The sequence below is a fragment of the Vulpes lagopus genome, chromosome 4 (genome assembly GCF_018345385.1).
Source record: "Vulpes lagopus strain Blue_001 chromosome 4, ASM1834538v1, whole genome shotgun sequence".
NCBI lineage: Eukaryota > Metazoa > Chordata > Mammalia > Carnivora > Canidae > Vulpes > Vulpes lagopus.
The window spans coordinates 118,832,962-118,859,284 of NC_054827.1; the positions used below are offsets into that span (position 1 = coordinate 118,832,962).

Sequence of the window (26,323 nt, forward strand, 5' to 3'; positions counted from 1 at the left end):
TTGTCTCAGGGGCAATATCCCCCAAGGGTCTCAAAGTTACCACATTCCTTCTCTCTGCCTCTCCCTGCCCCACTGTTTCAGAGACAGGGATTCTGTACTTCCAGGCTACTAAGGGTGGAGGGACTTAGTTTCTAAATTTCTTTGAACATAAGGAAGCTGCACATGGAAAGTTGCACAGACGCGCAATGTCCCCATGTTTCTGAGCGATGACTAGCTGGGCAGATGGTCCTACACTCAGCAGTTTTTACGGTGACATATTACAATGGTCCCACATAGATCAGAGAAGCGTCCAGGGATCATTTCTGCGGGGCATCTTTCCATCCATGGCCTGGCGGCATCAAAAACCTCCCCCCCGCCCCCGAGCCTTTTCAAGGTGAGTCCTGGTCACCTCTGTGTACCAGCTAAGAATGTTCCAGATTCTCGCATTCACTGCCCAGGTAAGACAGGACATGCTGGGATCATTTGCACATCTGCATCAGCAACTGTGCATTTAATTAATCCAACTGGAACCAATTTGGGGAAGCTAATTAACTAAGTTTGCAGAAGGACAGACTGTCAGAGAGAATTCAGTTTCTTCATCTGTCACCCAAGCATCCAAAGAACAAGCGAGGTGGCTGCTCTCATCTTACACAAAGGCATTGCTTCATAAATAGGCTAGAGAGATTGTAAAGTTAAAATTGCAAGAGGGGCTCCTGGGTGGCTCAGGAGTTGAGCGTCTGCCTTCAGCTCAGGTCGTGATCCTGGGGCCCAGGGATCAAGTCCCACATCGGGCTCCCTGCATGGCCTGCTTCTCCCTCTGCCTGTGTCTCTGCCTCTCTCTCTGTGTCTCTCATGAATAAAAAAATAAGATGTTAAAAAATAAAAGTCAAAAAATTGCAAGAAAAATGGAGTTCTAAATGTGTAACCTTCACGAATGCAAGGTTCAAGAGGCCTTTCTGGGGCACCAAGGTTCCTGCTCGCTCCAAACATTCTCACGCCAACCTGGTACTCCAAGGGAATCGGAAGGACCTCCCAGGCTCGGCCCTCATGTGTCCCAGAACTCGAAGATCCGCTGCCCCTGAGTGGCAACATGGCCTCAAGTCCACCCGAGGGGACTTATCTGGGTGCTGTCCAAGGACCACGCCCTGGCCCTGAGAGCTGGCATCTCCTGGCTGAGGGACTCTGGGCACAGTTTCCTCACCTTCAAAAAGCCAGTGACAATGGCAATGACAACCTACCCTATGGGGTCATGTTGAAGATTAAGGCAAAGAGCTCACACAGTACCTGATCCATAGGAGGTGCCCCCAAAATATCAGTTATTATCCCAAGACTCTGGAACTCAGAGGTGTGCCTGTAGCACCTGAAGCTGGGCACTGCCTGGAGCACCAGAGTTGGATCAGACCTGGGCTTGAGCTCCAGCTCTGTCTCTTCCAGACGTGGGCACAGATCACGGTGCCTCCTTGAGCCTCAATCTCCTCATCTGTAAAATGGAAATGAATGTCAACTGCCTCCCCGGACTGGTGGAAGCATCAGCAAACAGGGCACAAGCAGGAAAGCCCGCAGCACGCTCAAGTGCGCTGAGCACACACAGGGGCTTTCGAGACCTGATGAGTCTCACCACCCTGAGGACACCTCTGCAGGTCACCCCCCACCTCCAGGAGCTTGCTCCCCATGAGTCATCTGTGAGGCAATCAGGGCAGGTGCCTGTATCCCCATGGATCAGATGAGGAAAGGGAGGTACCGGGGTGGGGGTGGGGGGCTATGCAATCCACATGAGCACTTTTTTTTTTTTTAATTTTATCTATTCATGAGAGAGGCAGAGACACAGGCAGAGGGAGAAGTAGGCTCCACGCAGGGAGCCGGACATGGGACTCGATCCTGGGTCTCCAGGATCACGCCCTGGGCTGAAGGCAGGCGCTAAACTGCTGAGCCACCCAGGGATCCCCCACATGAGCATTTTCATGGAGCAAAGGGTTCTTCTGGTAAAATGCAAGCCTGCAGGATGGGGGGGCGAGGGGTGAGCGATGGTCTGATCCAGGCAGCAGCTGGTTAACAGGCTCAAAGTGCTGAAGCGGCGCCCAGAGAACCTGGGGAGGCTGCCGCTATAGCCTCCACCTGCTGAAGCAAAGAGCACCGGGAGGGCCAGCTCTGGAGGTCCCTGCGGAACCAACCTGGGGGCTTGGGGGGCAGGGAGAGCATGGAGGGGAGCCAGCATCCCCGGGGCCCGGCCTCCCAGCCTGAGTCCCACCAGAAGCGGAGGACAGGCCTGGCAGAGGCCTTACAGCCTTCAGCCAGCCCGCGGCAACTCCCAACACCCAACACACAAGTGCCGAGGGAGCCTCCCACTCTCCGTTTCCATGGGGATCCCCTTGAAATAACCCCGTAACAGGCTGCTGTCTTCCCTGCGGAGGAAGTGCTCAGGATAAATGTGATGGAGGGAATGGAGGGAGGCGGACGCCATGGAAATTTCTGGAGGCCCGGGCTCAGCCTCATGCCGCCCACCCCCTCACTCAGGCAGCAGAGGTGAGGAGAGCCCGGGGACAGATTTAACCTTTATTCCCTGCCAGCAAGGGGGTGGCAGGGGAGGCAGCAAGACCACTTCCTTGGCAAGTAAACAAGGAAATAGCCCACAGCATCTAAAACAACATCCATCCGTGTCCCTTTGGAGTCAGATCCAGGGTCTGTCATCCCAGCATGACCCGGACAAGCTCTGACTCTGAGCCTGCATGGTCTAAAGTGCCTCAGGTAAGAGCAGGTACAGAAGCACCTGCAGCTCAGAAATCACTGTTGCCCTCCCCCTGCAGCGGGATCTTGCTGGCCCAATAATCCTAAAATACCAATGGAAGAGTTCTTTGGTTCGCACAATCAAAGGATTTTGAGCTCCTGCTATGGGCAGGGAGAGTGGGGGGGCCCCCATGCATTCCCTATGGGGGCGCACCAGCCTATAACTGGCAAGTGAGAAGGAGAGCACCTGGCAAGCGAGAACGGCACTGGCCACAAACATGTACTAGGCCCTTTCCCTGTGCCACACAGTTCTCGAAGCCACCCTTGAACTTTGAGAACTGTTGCCCCTACTTTGCTGATGGGAACATGGAAGGCTTGTGAGGTCACATGGAGAGGGTAGCAGGGCAGGACTTAGGCCCAGATCCCCTGATGCTTGTTCACAGCCTGCTCTGGGCCCCCCAGCCATGCCTTGCCCAGGTCGACCCACCTTCCCCAGGTCCAAGCCATGGCTGGATGAAGGCTCAAGCTCTGGACTCAACCTGACCCTCGGGAGAGGCCCCCCAAGGGACATGCTGCAGTAAGGCGCCTGCATCAGGCTAAATGAGGTCCTGGTTAACGAGGGTTGGGGGGCAGTGCTGACCCCAGCAGGCAACCGAAATGTCCCTGCTGATGCACTTCCCACAGAGAGCCCCGTTTGAAGCCCCACAGTCAGTCCTAATCACCAACGAGTCAATCTCCATCCCCCAAGAGCGTGCCTGTGGGACTAGCCAGGTGTAGAGAGAGCACCTGCGGGCAGGGCCCTGGCGCACTGGGCTCAGTGGCTTCCCTCCTGGGTGGCAGGCAGCACAGAGGCGGCCCCAAGATAGTTTCTGAAGGAAAGGCTTTGCAAAGGATAGAAAGCCATAAAGCCCAGCTCTGGTGAGGACTGGGAAAGCAGGCACCACAGACTTGGCTATGTGAATCAAAATACATGGCATGGGTGTTCGCAGCATCCTGCAAAACAGGGAACAGAATAAAATGACACAACCTAGTCTCTACAGGTGACGGCTTTCCTCGGAGGTGCTCCGTCCCTGCCATGAAACACAAAGGGCACAGTGATGGGCCAATTCAGAAAGAACTGTGTTTTCATATTATGCCTCAGTGTGCTCCCAGCATTTTTTTTTACCATATCAATATGTGACTTTGATTTTTAATAATAAAATGAGTTTGACTCTTTTTTTTTTAATGATTGTAAAAGCAACTGCTAATAAAAGTCCACGGAACATGTATTTGGGATAAAGGAAAATATGGAGTGGTCCAGACGCAAGGACCTTGCGGCCCCCAGCCATCCAACTGCCCCGTGCCTTCTCACAGGCCCCAACCCTGGGCTCTGTGGCCGAGGGACTCTCGTGTCAGGATACTCATCCCCATGAACAGGTGGATGCTTTGCACAACAGACAGGAGACTCATATATATATTCAGAAGGGAAGCAAATCTCTAAGTCTCAGGATGCCAGGCCACCTGGGCAGCACCCAGTCTCCCTGCTCTGCGGGGCCAGCATCTTCTCTTCTTTCACCAGAGGCAAATGTTGGTGAGCTATGACTACCAAGGAAACAGCAAGTCCTGGGTGCAGGAATGGGGCCGGGAGGTAGGGACAGAAAGCCCTGAAAAGAGGCAGATCCCAATCTGCTGGGAGAGCCACCACACCCCGTTTTTGTAGGATTCCCTCCTAATTCTCTCTCACTCATGCTGCGTGTCCTAGATAGCTTTGGGGGTGGAGTCTCAGGCAGCAGCAAAATTAGCTCCGGGAGATGCTGGGAGTGGTGAGAATGGCATACACTTTGGAGTCAGGAAGGCTGGGTTGAATCCCAAGTCCACCCTCCCTGCTGTCTGTGCAACCCTGGGCAGGGAGCCTGACCTCTCTGAGCCTCGGTTTTCTCATCTGTTGGGGGGCAGGAGGCAAGGGGGTACCAAGTGCAGATGGTTTTGAGGACAAAGACCATGGTTGGTGCCTCTGGCCAGTCTCCAGCATCTATTCCTTGAAAACCGGCTTCCTTCACCTGCCATCCTCCGTCTTAACCTGAACACAGGGTCCATTAGTGGGTGAATGGCTACCCAGTTCTTCATCTGGGTCAGAGAAAAATCAAGCAGCGGCTCAGCCGTACTCTCGAAGTTTGCCAAGTGCTTGAAGGAAAAAGCCAGATGATCCGCACAGTGGGTCAGCTCGGGGGATTCCGGCCCTGCAGCGCCTGCTCACAGTGTCCTGGCCAACAATGAAGGAAGGCTGTGGGCCATCCTGGACACGGTGCCCACCCCAGAACCCCAGGGGTGCAGGGAGGTCTGTGCGCACCACAGGGGGGCTGAGTTTGGCATCTGCAGGCCTGGATTCAAATTTCAGCCCACCCACAGAGGAGCTGTGAAGCCCCCACCTCCATTTCCTTGCCTGACAATGGGAGGTGATGACAATCCCACACCCACAAGAAGTTCTGAGCCAGGCCTTCTTCCCCTTCTGTGCCACCCACTCCCTGCTCACCCTCTAAAACCATCTTAACCTCTCCTTTTCCTCCTTAGGTCCTAGAACTCGCTCAGGACCCTGTCTCTCCTGTCTCTCCCAAACCAATCTCAATGCCTGCATGTAGCAGGCCTCAAAAAATACATACTGAATGAATGCACTTCTTCCAGGAAGCCCTCTCTGACTTCCCATCACCCAGGGACTCCTCTGGGAAGCCCAGCCCCTCGGCTCCTCCCTGCTACCATCCCGGCCCTGACTCCCTGTCCACCCAGACTGTTCTGGGGGCTCCTCAGAACACAGACCTTATCTATCACATCGATGGCCATATTCCCCACTCCCAGCAAAGCAGCTGACACACAGCACATGCTCCATAAACTGCAGGCCAAGGATTCACACCTCACGTAAATTCTCTCAAACACATGAGTCTCTTTCCCAGCAAGGTAAGCCTTCCTCCCCTTCTGCCTCTTTCCTCCCCCAAACATCCCATGCACCCCCCAACTAACTCCAGTTTCTTCTCTATCGGGACAAAGTTCATCTAACACATGAACACTGGACATGCCTTCTCTCCCGGCCCCTGTTTTTTTGTGCTCTCTACAACTGATGACATCAGCCTTCAGAGCAGAGATGGCTGCTTTGCTCCTCCTCGGAGAGCAGCCCTGGACGAGGGCCTCGGGTTATAAATCCAGTGGAGCCTGTTTTATGGAGAAGGTGCTGCACTGCTGATAGGTTTTTATAGCTGCCTGTTTACAAGGCCGAAGCATAATTAGTTCTCAGCCACCTCCCTGCCACCCCAGCTGTCCCCTGGGGCCTAGTTTGGGGGTGGTCAGGGAGGCAGGGGCAGAGAGGAAACTCCACCCTCAATGCTCCTGGGTGTACTCTGTATTCCCTGACAGGGAGAGAATTCGGTACACAGGGCTGGGCTCAGCTGGGAGGGTGGGGTATAGTGTAAGCTCTAACACCAGCAAGACTTGCTCTTCTCACTCACCCCCACCCCCACCCCAGGCCTGGCACCTTAAGTCACAACTTATCCTGGACAAATCAGAACACCTTCTCACCACCCCTGGAGTGCCCAGAGTAGGGAGGGTATGGAGGACCCCTCCCAAGAGCAGGGCTGGGGGTCACAGCCTCCCAACAGCCTGGACAGGAGACCAGAGGGCTGGGTCCCACTCTGCTTGTGCTTTCCTTACACATAAATGGGTCCAGCCACCTCCTGCTGGCCTGGGGGCTGTCTGTCCCTTCAGAATGACTTTATTTTTTTTTTTTAAGATTTTATTTATTTATTCATGAGTGACACAGAGAGAGAGAGAGGCAGAGACACAGGCAGGCTCCATGCAGGGAGCCCGACACGGGATTTGATCCCACGACTCCAGGATCGCACCCTGGGCTGCAGGCGGCGCGAAACCGTTGAGCCACCGGGGCTGCCCCAGAAGACTTTAAACATCCCTCTCAGACCCCGAATGTGTGAAAACTGGAGTTGAGCCTGTCAGGGTACAGTGGATCTACCTCGCTTCCCATCCCCTGCCCACCCCTCACCACCACCTCCTATAGTGGGACCCTGTTCCTGGGACCTGGGTCTCATGGCTTCACGCTGCCTTCTGCAGAGAACACAACGGGCATTTGTGCCTCAAGATAGCCTTCATTTCACAAACAAGGGAACTGAGGCCCGGGGAGGCCTTGTGGCTTCCCCAGGGTCATGCAGTCACCAGGATAGTCTGCATCACCACAGGGTCTCCAAGACCATCATCATTACCCATCATCTTGCCACATGGCCCCTTGCAAAGATATAGCTATCAGCAAACCCCGACCTCCAGGTTTTCAGCCACTGCTCCAGTTTATCACCTGCTGTACCACTGTCCCCATATGGACACACAGGTAGCTGGCCAAGTCTCCCAGTTCGGGGTTTTTTAAATTGGGTCACCCACAGGGAAGAGACAATGAGGTACACTTGGGGTTCACATAGGGTTCACAGGGTTGACCAAGGGGCCTCCTGAACACTTCCAAGTCTGGGATTCAGGGAGCCACCTAGAAGCAAAGTCATCTATGGAGTCCTTCACACAAAGCCTGTGTGGGTCCTTGGGGCCAGCTCTGTCCCGCTGGCTGTCCCAGCTCAGCACTCTCCTGAAGATACATTCACCCTCTGGCTCAGCACAGATCAGGATCCTCCCAGGAACACTACAGGCACTGCAGGAGCCGTCGGGGCTGGGCTGGCCACGCTGCCACCACAGCAGGCCTGCCTGCCCACTGCCTGGACAGGTTGCTCCCTTCCCTGGGCCCTGCTCCTCATGGCCACAGTGCAGGATGCCCTTCAGCCGGTTAAAGGGCAGGGCTGGGATTGGGGTGGGTCAGAGTCAAGGGTCAAGGCTTTCAGAGCTACCCCACAGCATCTTTCCCTGAGATGCCTACAAGCGCATGGGGGGAGTTTGATGGCTCCCTCCACATGCAGTTCCACTGTTTGGTGGAAGAGGAGCCTTTGATGGGACCTTTCTGAGTACCAGGCACACCCAAAGCTTTACCTCAGTCCAGCCTCTAAGAGACCCCCAAAAGACCTTCTTCTTGGCCCTGATCTAGAGATGAAGGTACAAGGACACTATGAGAGGCAGGGGCATGTCAACTGCACACAGGGCAGTGAATGCAAAGGAAGGCTAGCCCAGGGGTGACTGGGGTCCCTGCTGGTGCCCTCCTGGGTGGCAGGTGTAAAAGCATCAGGGACAAAGCACAGGGCAGGCCCTAAGACAGGAAAGAGTGGAGTCAGAAGTCAATGCAAGTGCCTGCAGCATCCAGAACCACCACCAGCCCACCCCAGCTCCCCCTCCTCCTAGTTGGGGCAGGGTGTGTGTGGGGGGGTCCTATCTCCCTGGCCGCTCCGTTTTCTCAGCTGTAAAATGGGAGAATCACTCCCACTTCTAGATGCAAAAAAAAAAAGGTAAGGCACTGGTTGGCAGGAGGGGTGCCTCTGTATGTCATCCAGGCACAGGCAGATGCTTAACCAACTGAGTCACCCAGGTGCCCCGAGTTGTACACTTTACATGGGTGAATTGCAGTGATTGTACCTCAAAATAGCTGGATTTTTGTGTTTTGTTTTGTTTAATTAAAGGTATTAATATCAACAGGCTGATGGAGCCTCAGGCTGGTCCGGAAGGGGCAGTCTGAGCCCATTCATGTCAGCCGAGCCCAAGGCACCCCCTGTCCCATAACCTACATGCGCCCTGGTGGACAGATTCTTTTCATTACCTTCACTGATACTTGGAGGAAAGGAAACACTCCCCTACACTTACTCTGAGGCCAGGGACCCAGGGGAGCCTCTCAATGCTCCTCTGCTCCAGAGAAGGGTCTGGAGGGGAAAGGTCATTGCCTGGGACTCAGAGATTCTCAGCCTCACCTTACATTGGGAACAAGACCCAAAAGTGTTCCTCTCTCCAGCAAAAGTGCAGCCTGGTAGAGCAGGGAGCCAGACAGGCTAAAGAGAGTCCTAGCAGTGAGACTCTGGTCGCTTCATCTCCCTGAGCTCATAATGACAGCATCTGCCTTGGAGATGATGCCAGGACACCACCCGCCCCACCCAGCAGGCCCACATGTGCTCCCACTGAATGGCAGGGCAGCTTCCGTCCCCTTCCCCACGTTCACTCAGAGCATGGTGTCCATCGCGCAGTGGGCAGATGCCATGGACGCTGTGTCTGGGACCAAGCCATCAGGCCATAATGGTTTCCAATAAAACTGCTTCCATGAGGCTGAGCAAATAAGATGATCTGGGAGGTCAGTGTGTCCTTAGAGTCAAGCCAAGCAGAAAACCCAGCCAGCTCACCTGTTTCTCTTCTGCGGTCCTCCCCCACTGCAGGGGCCCTGGCAAGAAAGAAAGCACCGCTCCACCCAAAGCCAACCTTCCCTGATGTGGGCACCACACGGCGCACCTGCAGAGGGGGAGGGGCGGGGGTGACTTCTGCTGCGCCCAATCCGGCCCTCAGCCATGTTCATAACTTTTGCCTGGTGCACACACAGAGCGGCAGATCTGTAGGAAACATAATCTACCTCCTAAAGAAAGCTTTTATTCACCTCTTGTTTTCTATATTTGTGTCCAGCTTTACTGAGATATAATTACATACATTGTGTAAGTTTCAGGTGTGTGAGTTCAACTTGCTGATTTGAGTGTCTTAAATGCTGCAAGATGATTACACCATAGCATCAGCTAACATCTCCACCATGTCACATGATTACCATTTCTCTTTTGTGATGAGAATAACCTAAGACCTACTTTCTTAGCAACTTGCAAATACAGAAGACAGTGCTATTAACTATAATCACACCATGTGTCCATTAGATCCCAGAGCTTCTTCATCTTGTAACTGGAAGCTTGTACCCTTTGGCCAACATCTCCCCATTTCCCCCACTCCCAGCTCCTGGCACTCACCATCCCCATCTCTGTGACTTTGGCCTTTGTAGATTCCACATATGAGTGAGATCATATTGACATTTGTCTCTCCCTGTCTGCCTTATTTCACTTAGTATAATGGCCTCAATTTCATCCACATCACCATGAGCTCTGTATTTAAACTGGCAAAAAGTACAGGATGCTTTTTGTACTTCTGATCAGGGAAATGATACAGAGGAAGAGGCCTCTACTTCCACTGGCCAGCCAGGACGGCAAGGGAGAATGTCGCTCTCTGGAGATGCAGCAGCAGCAGGAAGGTCAGACAAAGCCCAGTGCAGAGCTTGGCCTGGCCGGCGTCTGCGGCAGACGGCTTCCCAACAAGGGCCACAGCACGGTCTCCCATCCCATCTGCTCTTCCACGGTGGACTTGGCCTTTCCCACATCCAAGGGCAGAGTCTGCCTCCCCTTGAACCTGGGAAAGCCGGTGACTCAACTGAACTCAAGCCACACCCAGGAAGTCAGATTTTCCACCTGTTTCCTAACCCTGATCTGGGAAAGCCAGCTGCCCCCTAAGGAGTCCATCCACCCTGAAGCCACCATGCTAGAGAGGCCATGTCGACTGTCCCAGGGGAGCCCTGCCTCCCAGCCGTCCCCACCACACCCGAACATGTGAGTGAAACCCTCTCAGATCCTGCACACCCGCCCACCCACCAGCTTAAAAGGAGGACTCAACACATGTCATGCAGAGCCAATTTGTCCAGCCAAGCCCTGCCCAAATTCCTGACCCACAGAATCCAGAAGACATAATAAAATGGTTGTCACCTTAAGTCACTAAGACTTAGAGTGGTTTGTCAAGTAGTAATAGTAACCGAAACACCCATTGTGTGACTTCAGGCATGCAACCTGACCTTTACAGGGCTCTGTTTCCTGATATACAGAAAGGAGTCACTCTTACCACCCCCCAAGGTAGGTATAAAGTTCCAATGACACATGACACTGTAGCAGTCAACAAATGGTAGCATCACCTGTCACCCTGACCGCCACCACCACGGTCCTTCTCCCACACAGCCAAGAGACTTGAAGATGCAGATACAGAGCATGAGTCCTCCCCAAACAGCCAAAGTCCATCACCATCAGACACACATCAAGAGACAACGAAACAGCCATGTCACCATGCACCACAGCTGAAATCGATTCTTTTTTTTCCCTCAAGCAGGAGAGATGGAGACTGATGGGTTGGCTGTAATCTACAGTTTGTGCCAGAGGTGCATATACACATGGACTTACTCTTTTAAACATCACCCAAACAAAAATCTTTGCTAAATTTTATTTTTCTTTTAGTAGAATACATGATATTCAAATCTTTCATTCAAGCCCTTAAAAGCTCTCCAATCCTTTCACCAAGAAATTGCATTCCCATTTAGCCAGAGACAAGAATATCCTGAAATATGGGAAAATATACATTCACAAGGATGCTCATCACACCTTACTTTAAAACACCCAGAGTTGGGATGCCAGTGTCCAGGAGTGGGGAGGCCTGTCCACCCTCGACCCATGGTGATCTGCGCTCCCAGCCTCCGGAGCACTCTTGCATTGACCAGACCACGAGAGGAGGCTCAACCCTCTTCCCTCTACCAGGGCACACCACCAACCCTCCCGGCCAATTTCCCTTTCCTGCAACACTCACCTCCACCTCCACCATGGCCCACCCCAGCAGCCTTACTGGCAGGAGGTCTTTCCCACCTCTCCTTGAGATTCTCACACCCCACTCTGATCTTCATCCCCCTCCCCACTTTACTCTCCAAACTCCCAAAGACCTCTGACAATACCTTCTCTCCCACTCTGATGGGCTGCTCCTCTGCTCGAGACTCAGCCTCTCTGCCCTACCCCCACGCTTCAACGGGGTCCCAGCTATGGGGCCCCACTGCCTCCCAGCCCCCATCACACTGTATCATGACCATCTGTGTATGCCTCCCTGCTTCCAGACCTTCTCCAGGGAAGGGTTGCACCTTATTCCTCTTTCCCACACCCCCACCTCACCCCCTACACACACCCACTGCCGGCAAATACCCCAGTCTGATGAAGGAATCCATACCTAGCTATTGAGTGAAAAATTATATCTATGTGGTGGACTATTATGCAGCCATTAAAAATTATTTACTTGGGCATTATGATAATATGCGGAAATGTTTCAGCATGTTAACTATTTTAAAAGATACAAACTGTATTTCTGACCATCTATAGGGGAGTGGTAAGTAGGAAATATAACAAAACTGGAACAATGTTTCTGGGACCAGCGACATCAGGATGTTATTACCCTACCCCCCCCCTTTATTCTACTCCCTGCATTTTAAAACATTTCTGTAATGAGAAAATAAATAGGAAATAAAATTAAAATCTTCTTGCATGGAGCATCTTAACATACACGAAACTTGGCTCCCGCAGTCTGATGATATGGGACACATTATGATGATGGATTATATTTTCACAGCTTCAATAAAGAGCCTTACCTCTCCTTGAGGCTATAAAATATTCAGGGTTGTTTTTATCACCTTTCACATTGAAAGCTGGTGTAGCAGCCACTATTGTCAGCCTCTGACTCCTTCAGCCAGTTCATTCCGTGATGGATGGTTCCAAAACAGACAGGCTGGCTGGAGGTCTGCGCAATGAGCACAGTGGAGGGAAGGCGTGTGTCCCTCTCACAGTGATCCATGGGCTGCCTGGCCATTCCCACAGTGAGGAATTTGCATTATTTAATATTCTTGAGCTGCTGCCTTCAATAAGGAGGATATTGACTGTAATCCTCCAGCCAGGGTTTAGAACATTGTGGAAGGGCCATGCAGTATTAGATACTGCAATTTGGAAAGAGCACAGGGAGCTCTCAGTTTGGGGAACCAAAAAAATGACTGTGTATGCCCAAATTATTCAAAGGGATCTTAATAACCAATCTGGAAATTACTTTTTTAAGATTTTATTTATTAACTTATTTATTTGGTGGGAGGAGAGAGTGTGTGCACATGAGCACGAGGGAGAGAGAGAATCTTCAGCAGACTCTGTGCGGAGTATGAAGCCCGGCATGGGGCTCAAACTCACAACACTGAGAGCTGAAACTAAGAGTCAGATGCTCAACCAAGCCACTCAGGTGCCCCACCTTAAATTTAAGTTCTGTGACTTAAAAAAAAAAAGTTTTAAGTCTTTAAAAACTCTCTTATTGATGCCTATAAGTGTATATACAAACTTATATATAAGTATAAAATAGTAAAACCAATAAAATAAAATAGTAAATAGTAAAACCAATAATCTTTTTAAGATTGCATTTATTCCTGAGAGACACAGAGAGGCAGAGACACAGGCAGAGGGAGAAGCAGGCTCCCTGTGGGGAGCCCAAAGCAGGACTGTATCCCAGGATCCTGGGATCACGACCTGAGCCAAAATCAGACACTCAACCACTAAGCTACCCAGGTACCCCCAAACCAATATTTATTTAGTACAGCAATTTAAAACATTAGAAACATTGATAATTCAAGTGTTTTTATTTCTTTGTAAAAGCAAATGCAAGGAGAGTAGTTGGGACGGTGCTGCTCCTGCTGACCGTATGACTGCTGGCACCTTGTCTCTGCCCAGAGACCCGTCCTCCCAAGCTCAGGTCAGCTTCCAAGATTTTACTCCATGCACTTCTAACATCATGAAACATCTAGAGTCCGTGAGTTCTCTTGTACTCAGTGGCCCTGTATTTAGCAGCTGTAAGTGAGAGTCTCACCAGGCAACAGCTTCAACATCCCCAGGATCGGCAATTTCCTCTGTAATTCTGCTCACATTCCGCTCACGTTTCCCCTCCAGGGAATCACCTTTCACTCCCTTGTTGAACATCATCTTTGTTGACCAACTCCCTCTTCTTGATTTTCCATTTTTGTAAAGCGTCACATGAGTTTATCATGGGGAGACAAGGAGGTAGCACTACCACGTGCTTTGCTGTTTGGGTGTGAACTAACAGGTGTGTGGTGGCCTACCAAGGACAGACACAGAAAGAAGTGACCTGGTCACAGTCCACAATGCACATCTGTCATTTATTTAGCGATCTGTACACTGAGAAAGTAGTAGCAAAGTTTGTACTCTAGGCAGTCCTCACGGTTACCTTGCCATGGTAGCTCAAGTTTGATCCACGTGGCCGTGGGTCTGGCGTGATTTAACTGGAACTGTGGGAACTGAAATCTGTACAAACCTGACCTTTGCAAAAAAGAAGACTATTTATGCTCAGGGAATTTGGCCAGGGGCAGGTGTGGCATTTGTTCACTTGGTCACTCAAACATGTGCCCACCTAGCATCTGGCCAGTGGCAGGTGCTGAGCCATGTAAGAGGAAGCAGATATGTCCAATATATGTATCTACTGAGGTCTCATGGGGTAGGATTCTAGGTCCTGTGTTTCAGAAAGGTCTGGGTTCCAGTCCTGTCTTATGATCTGAGCTGAGTCACTCTCCTGGTTGGGACTGGGAATGAAGATTCTTTAGTCGTAAGTAACAGAAATTGACACAGGCTGACATACACAAGAAGTTCCTGGAAGGTTCTGGAAGAGCTACAGAATCAAGGACAGCATAGCAGTTGGACAAGGGGCCTCACAAGGAGCAGGAACTAGGCACAACTGGGAATTCAAAGTGAGAATCCATGACTAGTTCAGTTATCTACCGCTATATAACAAATCTCAAAATTCAAGGGCTTCCAACAGAAACCACTGCTCTTGTTCATGAATCTGCCATCTGGCTAGGTCTTGGTAAAGATGCATGCACCCCCTGAGCAACCTGCCCAGGGTCTCCCAGCTGACAAAGGGTGAGGAGGTCCCTGGAAGGAGAGAGGGGCACACTCCAGGGGCTGACTCCCAGGATCCAGGCAACCACTTGTCAGCTGTCTAGACCTGTCAGGCAACTGGGAGCCAGTCACAGGTTGGGGACACTCTGGGCAAAACTGTAATATTTCCAAAAGAATAACAAATGTCTTCTGCAGTCAGTAGTCTGAAAATGGGATAGAGGACCGGCCTCAAACAGGAAAGACCTAAGAGACAGAACAGCCCCAAGCAGGTGTGGGACTTAGGATCCTGCTTCAAACCCAGCAACCAGAAAAAAGCATTTTTGAGACAAATGGGGACCTTGCTAAGATGGATGAGAATTCAGATGGGAAGGCATTAGTGCTCGTTCTGTCATGGAGGGTGGCGGCACTTGGTCAGGTAAGACACGTCCTGGCCTACTGAGGTACAGGTAAGATGACAGGAGTCCTAAATTGGCTTAAAAATTCTTCAGTCAGGGGATCCCTGGGTGGCGCAGTGGTTTGGCGCCTGCCTTTGGCCCAGGGCGTGATCCTGGAGACCCGGGATCGAATCCCACGTTGGGCTCCCGGTGCATGGAGCCTGCTTCTCCCTCTGCCTGTGTCTCTGCCTCTCTCTCTCTCTCTCTCTCTCTCTGTGACTATCATAAATAAATAAAGAAAAAAAATTTTAAAAAAATTCTTCAGTCAGGGGATCCCTGGGTGGCTCAGCAGTTTAGCATCTGCTTTTGGCCCAGGGCGTGATCCTGGAGCACTGGGATCGAGTCCGATATTGGGCTCCCTGCATGGAGCCTGCTTCTCCCTCTGCCTGTGTCTCTGCCTCTATCTGTGTCTCTCATGAATAAATAAATAAAATCTTTTTAAAAAAAATCTTCAGTCAGAAGGAGAGGAAAGTTAATGAAGGAGGCATGGTGCAATCTTCAGAGCAGCTGGACCAAGGCCATGGGCAAGGAGCGATCCCAAATACTACTTCCTCTACCTTAGTACATACTTGAAAGTTTCATTCAAACTTTTTTGAAATTGGGGTGCCTAGGTGACTCAGTTGGTGAAACGTCTGTCTTCAGCCCAGGTCATGATCTCAGGGCTCTGGGATAGAGCCCCACTTCGGGCTCCCTGCTCAGCTGGTAGTCTGCTGCTCCCTCTCCCTCTGCCTCTCCCTTCTGCTTGTGCGCTCACTCTCTCTCAAATAAATAAAATCTTTTTTTAAAAAAAAAAACTTTTTTGAAATTGAAAAAAAAAATCTAAAAGCTGATACTAACAATACAAGTAGCTGCGTTTTATGGAGATTTATGTCCTGTATACAGACTATTTCACCCAATACTCACAGAAAGCCCAGGTGGCTGGTAGTTCTCTCTGCCTCACAGGCAGGGAATCAGGTTCTGAGGCCGAAGCACCTGCCAGCTGGGCCAAGACCAGAGCTCAGGCCCCCGGAGTCTAGGCCCCAACCTCCAGCACTGGCGGCCCCAGGGTTCAGGGCTACAACCTCTGCAGGGTAGAGGAATACAGGAAGCTAGGCGAGCCCAGAGGAAGCCCCAGGCCTGAGCTGGCGATCCTATCCCTGCTTGGGGCAGCTGGGACCTCTGAGCTGCTTTGTTCTGCCTCAATGGGCCATTCAGCCCAGGACTCTGGGGAACAATAGCTTCCAGTGTACAAGGAAGGCAGGGCCCATCCTGGACAGCACAGTAGCTCCCAGGTGGGCCCTTCACCCTGAGTTGGCTGGCAACTGCTTCTTGGGTTCAGACAGAAGAGCCTGGATGCTATTTGGGACAAGCCTATGTATGTTGCTTTGCACACGCTATCCTGCCTGCCTGGAATGTACTAGAATGTCATGTCCCAAAGGGCATCACTCCCTCACCTGGGGAACGCCACTCCCTTTAGTGCCAAAGCACCTGTCCTCTCTAGAGCTGCAACCATTCCCTGCCCCCACCCCTCATTCTGTGAAGGTGATCCCTTCTCTCCCTGGCCCTTCTCAATTGCCTTTAACCACACACATGGATGTAACGGATGCACTGCTGCATGCTCAGCATGACCACACCAGGCAGTCCTGGGTTCAAATCCCAGACCCTCCTAAGCCAGGCATGTAATCAGAGCTCAATGGATCTCCTGTCCCTGCCCTGTCAGTTCCTCCATAGAGTGTGGAGGTCAGGAGGGTGGGTTCTGCAGGCAGATGGGCTGCATTCAAACCCCAGCTCTGCCCCTTATGGGGTTTGACTCTGGGCCAGTGCCCAAACCTCAGCTTTCTCCCCTGTAAAATGGGGAAAATACATACAACACCAGGTTTTGTTAGGATCCAATAAGATAATGGACTTAACATCACATCTGCATATAGTATGTACTCAATAAATGGCTAATCATAATGATGGCTTTTATGTTTGTTTTACAGTTATTTAATACTAAAGTCCACACGGGTCATTCTGCGCGAGGGCCGTAGGATACCATTGCAGTGAGAAAGAGGCATCTCTCTTACAGGGCCTGGTCTAACTAAAAGGACTCCCCAGGGTACTCTGCCGGACACAGCTCTATCTCAATGGCACCCAAGACCCTGGGAGAGACAGGCCCACATTTCAAGGACATAGCCTGGACTGCGAAATCAAAATGAAACCGGGAGCAGAGTTCTCGAAACGTGCTTTCTGGGACCTGGAGCATTGGCCCCAGAGGCAGTGAGACCAGAGAAGGGATTCAAGGGGCTGTCTAGGAGAGCAGAGAATAGAGAGCAAACTGTTCTGTGTGCCAGCTGGAAGACCTGAGTGGAGAGACAGGGCTGCAGCCCATGGGGGCTCACAGGAAGACATCACCAAAGCAGAGCCCCAGGGGACACGGTGCCAAATGGGTGTGAACACCTGAAACAGACAGCCAAAAAGACACTTCTCGATACTGTCCTACCTGGTGGTGTGGCATCATTTAATGCCGGTGGTCCATCCTTCTTCCCTCCCCTGTCCCCTCCTAGCTGGATTGCCAGGCCTGGGACTCCACAGCCCTCCTGGTCCATTCCCACCTGGGTGATTACCCCACCTGTGCCATAGACTTCTCATTCTCTGTCCTTTAGATGTTGGTGAACCTCGGATTCTATCTGAGCTGTCTCCTCTCCCTGCTCTTACCCCTCCTCACCCTCCCCACCCCAGCAACATGGGCATCTTCTGTGCCCAGAACACAGTGGCAGCTCCAGAGATATTCCAGGGAATGAATGAGTGAGTGAGTGAGTGAGTGAGTGAGTAAATGAATAGCAGCAATGAACTTGCTCCTTAATACTGCACGTCCAGCATCTAACATCACCCCTCCCTCCCCCAGCTTCTAAGGGGGAGCAGTAAATGTCTGTTGAACAAAGTGGGAAAAAAATGTCCCACCTCATTGGTATTCAGACATAAATTAAAACAAATATTTTTCATCTATGATATTTGCAGAGGTCGAATGAATTAGGATACCAAATGCTGATTAGCATGTGGCAAAACAGAAAAATTCTCTGGAGAATAATTTGGCAGTGTCAAGAACATTAAACACATTCATAATTTTTACATAAAATTGCATGCATAGGATTCTCTCTTAAGAAATTATTCCAAAGTTAGGGGGAGGGATGGGACTAGGGTATCATCTTATATGACTAGTGCTCATTGGCTCAGCATCAGGAATGCTTATATAAAGCGGAAAAAAGCCATCTCATTATCCAACAATCAGGGGGTGATTAATTGAACTGTGGCACACCTATCACAGGGACAGTGCACAGCCAATGAAAGATGGCATCTTGGGGCGGGACTGAGGTTACCAGTTAGGCATCCCTCTCACCTACTGGACTTGAGACCACACAGGGAAGGTGGACAAGAGGGAAGTTTTTTTAAAAATCTGCTTTATTAATGGTAATGGGGGGGGAGCAAGGGACCCCTAGTCTACAGCCCCTCCCCTTGGACCTGTGGGGGTTGAGAGGTCTAAAGGCTGGCATCTGCAATGAAAGACATGCAGGCCCCTCCTTGGAACAGCCCCCAAGATGAGGGGCCCAGTGGGTAGGGGAGGAACAGGTGGGATGCCAGCCAAGGATTCTTAACCCCCTAGAATTCCAGCCTGTCCCCTACAGCAAAGGAGGGCCAATTTTATCATTTATAGGGCCCAGTGCAAAAATGCAGAGCACCTTGTTCAAAAAGCAGGGGGAAAGTATCATTTAAGATACTAAAATATAACGCTCTTTCATTTTCCCCATGACTTGCCATGGTGTTATTGCCACTTAATGCCAATAGAAAAAAATAAAAGTTTAAATTACTAGTAAGCATGAATAGTGCCAGTCATCATTCTATTATGCAATTCCAGTTTTAAATGCAAATGTGAGAGTATTTAACTGGAATGCAAAATCACTGAAATACACAATTCCTATCTGGTAGCTTCCATATGCACGTGTAGTTCACTCTTACAGGGCAGTGGGAAACCAGCTTATCTGGTTTTATTTCACTTTTTGATGTTTGCACATCCCACACACGCTCCTCCACCCTTGGCTCAATGATGAATAAGGGTTGAAAGGAAAGGACCATGGATGTCCCATCCTCTCCTTTCCTTTCTTTCTGGGTCATCATTTTCAGTATCAGTGATTAGCTCACACAAGGATATAACATGGGTAAGAGGGTATGATAACCAGCTTCCTTGGTCCCTCATGCGCTTTGGAATGTCACTTCCTCCCTTCAGTATCCAAATCAAGTTCTGGTTCAGAAGAGTGGCTTCTCCAGGCTGTGAGCACCCACCGCTGCCTGCAGAGTCATGGGCACGCTGATCCGGGCATGGGCACAGAACACACAGGAGCTCAGTGGCACTCAAAGCCCACATGTGGTGTGTACAGGAGCCGCACAAAACTGCCAAAACACATGTTGTGTGCATCACCTCAGCTCAGGTGCCCGCTCTACCATCTCATCACATGTCACTTACAAAATCTGGGTTCAGATACAAAATTAAAAAATTTCAACAAGGCAACAGCACAACATGAAATCAAAAACAGGAGGGTGCAACTGGACAGGTTCCAGCCAAGCACTGGAAAACTATTATAGGGTCATGCTTCTTTTAAAAAGTCGCCTTCAACATGGTTTATGTTTATATAGAGCGATTATAGCTCTTATTAAACACAGATGTGAGCATTAAAAAAGACTGGAAGGAACTCCCACAAATTGCTAACAATGTGCATAACTGTGCGGCACTCCGGAGACTGTCCTTTCCCCTTCGTCCCCGTGGCGACTCCAGTCCTGGTCCTTAAACCCAGGGTTACACATAGCCATGCTTCCCCTTCTCAGGACCCATAACACCTCTTGCCAAAAACATCCCCTAGCTCAGTGGGCCTTCAAGGATAAAACCCAAAAGCTGTAGCAAGCGTAAAACAACCAGGAGACAATGTGGAAAAATTTTATTAGAATTCGATTCCCATCTTGCAGGAAGAAAATGAGAAAAAGCCTACTCCATGACTGCACCAATCTTTCAGTTAGGATTGATTAAAAATAAACAAGTGTGTTGCTTACAGCGTGGGAGCTGACCCCCTCAACAGTTTGGGGAAACTGGTAACAACAGTAACCCCTCCACATGGGCAGACCTTTAGTGTCTACGTGGCCTTTGCGCCTCAGGGCTGTGTGACGACCCAGGGCAGGAGGCAGTGCAAGGAGCCTGAGGCTCAGAGAGGTGGTGTGGCTGAACCGAGAACACCCAGAGGTGTGCCCCCTGCAGCTGCCTTCACTGCCCCCACCCCTGAAATGGAGACAGCATGAGCTTGGAAAACTCTAGGATTGTGATGGAAGTGATGTTCCTAACTGGAAGGGAAGGGGTGACGATTCAGCCGTCCATCCACAGCTTGATTTTCCAAACCAGAGGCTGGATCTACCCACTGTTCCTTGGGGCTGGCTTTAGGGCAGTGCCACAAGCAACACCATCTGAGCCTCCACTGCCCTGTGGAGTGCCGATGGGGTGAGGTCAGCCAGTCTGACGATGGTTCTAAGGGCTATTCTAACTCTCACCCCTAAGAAGCAGGCATTACTGTTGGCAGACCACATTTATTGAGCCCTGACCAGGCCCCAGGCTCTGGGCCGTGCATGTTTACACCCATCGAACCATCTCACACCATGAATGCACTGAGGGTGTTCCTTCCATGGAGCAGGGTGGGGGGCTCATGACATGTCACAGCATCAAACAACTGTACATCTCGCATTTCAAGTGCTCTAAGCAGCAATCCAGAGAAGACGCTTAGGCTCCATGAGAATGTGTGACCTGCCCAAGATGTTGAACACAGAGTCAGACCCCACTGGGAACGCAGGTCTCCTGACACCAGATCCTGGGATATCTCATCTGGCTGGAAATGCATTCTCAGGAAGGCCAAGGACGAAAAACCAGAACACAGCAGCTTTGACTACAATAAAAGAGATCACGGATGGTTCCTAAAACACGAAGCAAACGCGTCAAACTCCTTCATGGTTTTGGGGACATCAAATCGTGGCCATGAGTGCGAGGACAGCCCCCTGGTCTTCTGGGTAACTGGGAGAGAGGGTGTTGTCAGCTACAAGTCACAGAATCTTGGCCTAAAATGTGATGCAATGAGGAAATGTGCCGGCTGATGGAACTAGACGCCCAAAGGTGGGTAGACAGCAGGCCTGATTAACCCAGGGAACCACAATGTCCTCAGCTGCCACTCGCTCTCTGCCCAGACACCAACAGGGTTGTTGGCTTAGGACTTACTCCCTTCATGATCTCAGAGTGGCTGCCGGCAACAATGGGGGATTCCCTGTTCCTTCACAAGAGAGAGACCAGCTTCCTGCAGTTCTGCTTCCCACTCAACCCCCAGAACTGTTTCCCATGTTCTGGAACCAGTCAGTGCAAGAGGGACACACTGCTCTTAGGACCAAGCTGGCCCAGACTACGGCCACAGGTCTCTGGCTGGAAACCACTATGCTCTTGGTGGGGTGAGGCACTGGGTATTGGGGAGGTTAGTCTCAGTACCCTCCATAGGGGGCACATGTGGCTGAATGCTGGTCTCTCACCAACAGCACGCCTTTCCAGTGTGGTCTAGGCCTGGGCAGAAGGTAGACATTATTCCCACGCTAATAGTTCAAAACACAAGGACATGCAGTGGAAAGTGCCCAAATGCCAGGTTCAGACAAGCCTGCAACACCCCCCCAACCATACCAACTCCTTGTCTGAGCCCTGCTTTATTTCTTCAACCACACAGTCTGTGGGAATATGCCCATGGCCCTGAAATCACATGGAACTTATGCGGATGGCAAGCATATGGGGTCAACAATGCAGAGGTGCCTTTTTTTCCGTGGATAGGAGAGGTGCGCATGTATGACAGAGGTTAATGGCTGAGATGGCTAAGGGAGGAAAAGTTGGGACTATGGTCCTAGTAGGAAAAGGTGCCCTCAAGTGCCTTCCCCTCCAGGTGCCTGGGAGAGGCTACTGCTTCCCAAAGAGGCCCAGCCTGTGCCACCTGCCCTGGGCCGTGGGCCCCCCTGTGTCTGACCCCTCACTGCCTGCCCAGGGCTACACCCAGCAGAGAATGGGCCTGGAAAACACAGCTAGGTGAAAGGGATGAAGGGATGTGCAGACCAGTCTAGCCTAGGGACACCCACTTCACTCACCCCAAAGCTCAGCTCTGTGGCTGCAGCAAGGGAACACACAGCCAGACCTCCTGGCACTCTCCTACCCCTGGCAGTCCCTCTCTCAAGGGTCCAAGTCCTTCTACTGTCTTGAGAGACTTAATCGTACTGTTCTTCTCAACACCCACCCAATCTTTACAAAGTTCTCTGTGTCCCAGGGTGGCTTGCGCCCATGCTTAGTGATCACAGCAACACTCAATCAGCTGAGCTGTGCCAAGAGTTGTGGGAAGGGGAGATTTAAAAAAAAAAAAAAGCTGCTCTAATTCATACCAAGGTATGAATGACTAACAACACCTAAACTCTTCCCAAAGTATTTGAGATTTTATAAGAAGAGACTCAGGAACTCAAGCAGGACTCCCACTGGCAAAGATGGTGTTAAACGTGAGAACTAAAGGATGAGAAGGAGTCAGCCATGAGAAGAGCAGGAGGAGGATATTCTAGTTAGAGAACACAGCCAGTGCAAATACCATGAGGCAAGAAAAAAAATAATAACCTGCAGGTCATCTGGATGGCTCAGTTGGTTAACTGTCTGCCTTCAGCTCAGGTCATGATCTCAGGGCTCTAGGATAGAGCCCCACATCTGGCTGCCTGCTCACCGGAGAGCCTGCTTCTCCCTCTCCCACTGCTCCCCCTGTTCCTGCTCTCTCTCCCTCCCTCTCTCTCTCTCTCTCTCTCTTGCTATCTCTGTGTCAAATAAATAAATAAAATCTTTTTAAAAAAATGACCTGCTTAAGGCACAGGAAGTAGACCAGAGCCACTGGGGTGTAGTGAGCGAGCATTTGTAGGCCAAATGACCAGGTGGAACAGGAATCTGTACACCTGGGTCTTTTGCAAAATCTCAGCATCTATTATCTGCTCATGAAGCTCTTCCAGAAACCTTATAAATTATACCAGTGTCATTGATTACATGCCTCCGATAGACCAAGCACTGTGCTGGGTATTTTCTGTATTAGCATAATCACTGATTGTCCCAACAAGCAATAATGCAAGATAAGTTATTATTCTTTCTCCCTTTATAAAGGGAGAAAGTGAAGCTCAGAAAGGTTTAATAACTTGTCCAAGATTATACAGCATATGAAGAGTCAGAAGCCAGATTTGAACACAAGTCTATCTGACATCGAAATCTGTGATCTACCCTGTGCTCTGAGCACAAAAGGCAATATACAACACTGGGCGAGTCTTTTTTCATGCAAGGAGGCCAGAAATCTCATATAATTCTAACAATTATAGTTTTTGCTTCCTCTCCTAGACCCTACCATCCCTAAGAACAGGAATTTCTGATCTTGCTGGTCTCTGATCCCAGCCTCCAAGCTCTATGTCCCATATATCCTGGCACTCAGTCTGGGACATGGACAAGGTCAAAACTCGGTTTCTTCCATAAAATGGGGATGTGGGATATGCAAGGTCTTGTGTGAGGTCCCAGCATACAGAAGGTGCTCAGCATACTTCAGCTGCCAGTTAACAATTTAGAGTTCCGAGCTGGCTCCCTCGTCCACCAACCCACCTGACCCTCACAACCCACCTGACCCTAAGACCTGGCAGGCAGGATGGTATTATTCACCCCCTTCTACAGATGGGGAAACCAAGACTTCGTGCGAAGAGCTTCCTCTCAATATCACAGAGTTCCCTTCTAGAACATAGGCTGCCCAAGGGCAGAATCTTGGTCTAGTCCCCAGGGCTAAAACAGTGACTGGCACATAGAAGGTGTTCAGTAAATATTTGTTGAATGAATGAAGAGGAATTAAAAACATCACTTCTTCCTCAAACTATGCACCTCCCCCTCGCTCTCCTCTGCTAAGAGCTGGTAAATGTATGGAAGAAAGCTGGGAAGGAGGAGGGTGGGATGAAGAAGGAATTAATGTTTGCAGATGTCCACTATGGGTCAGGCATGGGGCTTTGTACTTTTAATTACAGAGTCCTGCATCCTATCCCATCATCCTCAGTATAGAGATGAGAAAACAGAGACTTCCTGCAGAAAGCCAGACCGGAATGACCTGCCAAGATCCCCTCTCAGCCAGAGCCAGAGCACTAGGGCACCTGCCAACAACCCAGAGGCCTCTTCACCCTCCGACGCTCGTGACTCGGCAGCCTGCAGCAGAAAGCACACCCCAACGCTGGCTGATTCTTCCTCAACCTCACCGAGGCAGGCGATAAAGGGCCGCCTTCAGCTCCCTGGGCCCCTGGAAGCCCTAGCTTGGGGGCTGAGCCCTCACCCAGCCAGGCAGCCCTGTCCCCACTCCCCCCACCCCCATCAGCAAAGCATGACTCAGCGGTTCTCCTAGGGGAGCGGGGAAGCGCCACCCCTCAGCATCCCTCCACCCAGGTTACACACCCAGCCTCTGCTCTCGGGGGACCAGGGCCCGACAGAGGGGTCCTGCCTCGCGCTGGTCCCGCGGTCCCAGGCCTCTGCAGGGCTCAGGCTCCCACTCGGCCTCCCACTCGGCCTCATTTCCGGCGGGGCCAGGCACTAGGTACGCAGACACCACCCAGGAGTCGAATCACCGCCTCCAAGCCCACACAGGTTCCCTGACACAGGCACCCACGCGCGCCAGGCCCGCGGAGCGCAGTGCCCACGGCCCCTCCCACCGGGGCACCCACCAGGGGACCTCTTGCCACCAACCCACAAACACTTATGCTGCCAGTCTAGCAGCCCCTGGGGAAGGTGCAGCCAGTCCCTAACCGCCCCCCACCTCCGAGGTCTCCGGCACAAGGGTCCCCACTGCTGCATGCAGACACCCCGCGGCTAGCTCTCCCCATCTTCAACCAAGCATTCTCTCCGCGGGCCCCTGGCTGCAGCTTGGGAGCTGTCCCCACCGTTCTCTGGGCAGGGTTGTAGGGGGACCCTAGGAAGTCACTGATCCTTCAGCTCTGACCAGCTGGGTTCGACCACCTCGGGGTGGGGGTTGGGCTTGGGCCAATTTAAGGGATTTCAAACGCAGGGCCCATTTGGGATGGCATGTCCCACTTTTGGGGGGAAATTCTGACAGTTTGGGGCCAGCTCCTTCTGTCTCAGTATAACTCACTGGGAATAAAAGACCAACCCCAAACCCGCCGCCTTCTCCCACCCACTCCCACCCACGAGGGGCCCCTGCCTCTGGAAGCACAGGGAGGGGCCCAGGACAGCGAGCCTCTGGAGGGATGGGGGGCGGGGGATTGGGAATCTGGCAATGAATTCCCCCCCCCCCCATCCCTCTTCGTCTCCGGGGAGTGGGCAGCCTAGAAAATTCTGTGGGCTTTGGGCAGGGCTGAAATGGCAAACCCAAGATTCTAAGCCATTAAATTTCCCCGGTTTCTTCGCCAGGTTAGCCGCAGAAACGGCCTTTTTGCAAACGATGGCCAGGGCCGATTCGAGATGCCGCCAGGCCTGGGGGCCGCAAGCTGCCCGCCGGAGGGCGGCGCGGAGGAGGGCGCTGGACGGCGGAGGCCGGCACCCTCGGGCTCCCTCCCTCGGGGACCCGGGCGGGGCGGGGCGGGGCGGGTGGGGTGGGGTGGGGGGGACACGACACACAGCGCGCGGTCCAAACCTTCGGAGGTCATTCGGTGCGACGGCATCCCCACGCCGCGGCCGGCCGGAGGGGGCCTCAGACAACACGTACGTTACCTTCAGTCACATAGCTGTGGTCCCGCAGGAAGCTGTGGTTAATTTTCCGCGTGTCCGTGTCCTCGCCCATTGAAGGCCGTGCCCGGTGCCCTGGGCATGCCCCGCCGCCGCACACCGATGCAATCCGCAGAGGTCGCGCCGGGCGCGCGGGCCATGCCGCCGCAGCCTAGCAGGGGCGCGGGCCGCCGGGGCCCCGGGGGGCGGGCATCGCGGCCGGGGGGCGGCCGGGGACGGGCGGGGCGGGCGCCGCGGTCAGGCGAACGCGCGGCGGGCGGGCGGCGGCCGCGGGTGGGGGCGGGCCGGGGCCCGGGCGCGCATCCCGGCCGGTGCGCGCTGCGTCGTGCGCCCGGCGGCGGCGGCGGCGGCCTGGAGCCCGGGCGCCTGGCTGCGCGGCGGCGGGAGGGGACGCGCGCGGCGCTGCGCCGGACCGAGCCGGGGCCGAGCCGGGCTGCGCGGGCTGGGGCCGCCGCCGCCGCCGCCGCCGCTCCGCAGGCCCCTCCCTCGCGCCGCCCGCCCTCCGCCCCCGCGGCCCGCGCCGCCCGCCGCCCGCCGCCCGCCGCCCGCCGCCCGCCGCGCGCCGGCCCCGCGCCCTGCAGGTGGAGCCGCGCCCCGGCCCCCGCGGGCGGGCCCCTTGGGCGGCCGGGTGTGCGCGCGCGGGAGGGGAGGGGGCGCCTTGGCCGCCCAGGTGCGGGAATTACGGCAGAGATGCCCCCCGATGGAGGGGTTAGAAGAGGTAGGGCGGG

The 26,323-nt window shown here is 52.5% G+C and overlaps 1 protein-coding gene across 2 annotated transcripts in view; it reads right to left on the bottom strand.

Moving 5' to 3' along the window:
- The window catches only part of PPP2R2C (protein phosphatase 2 regulatory subunit Bgamma), a 132,087-nt gene extending 106,328 nt beyond the window's left edge, over positions 1-25,759 (bottom strand). The window contains exon 1 of one of the 2 annotated variants that reach the window (XM_041753777.1): positions 25,581-25,759. In XM_041753777.1, the coding sequence (XP_041609711.1) occupies positions 25,581-25,650 (70 nt within the window). In that variant the 5' untranslated portion in view covers positions 25,651-25,759. Of the gene's footprint in view, positions 1-25,503 lie in introns of both variants that reach the window. The other variant, XM_041753778.1, reaches the window with a different exon arrangement.
- Between the last annotated feature and the right edge of the window lie 564 nt (positions 25,760-26,323).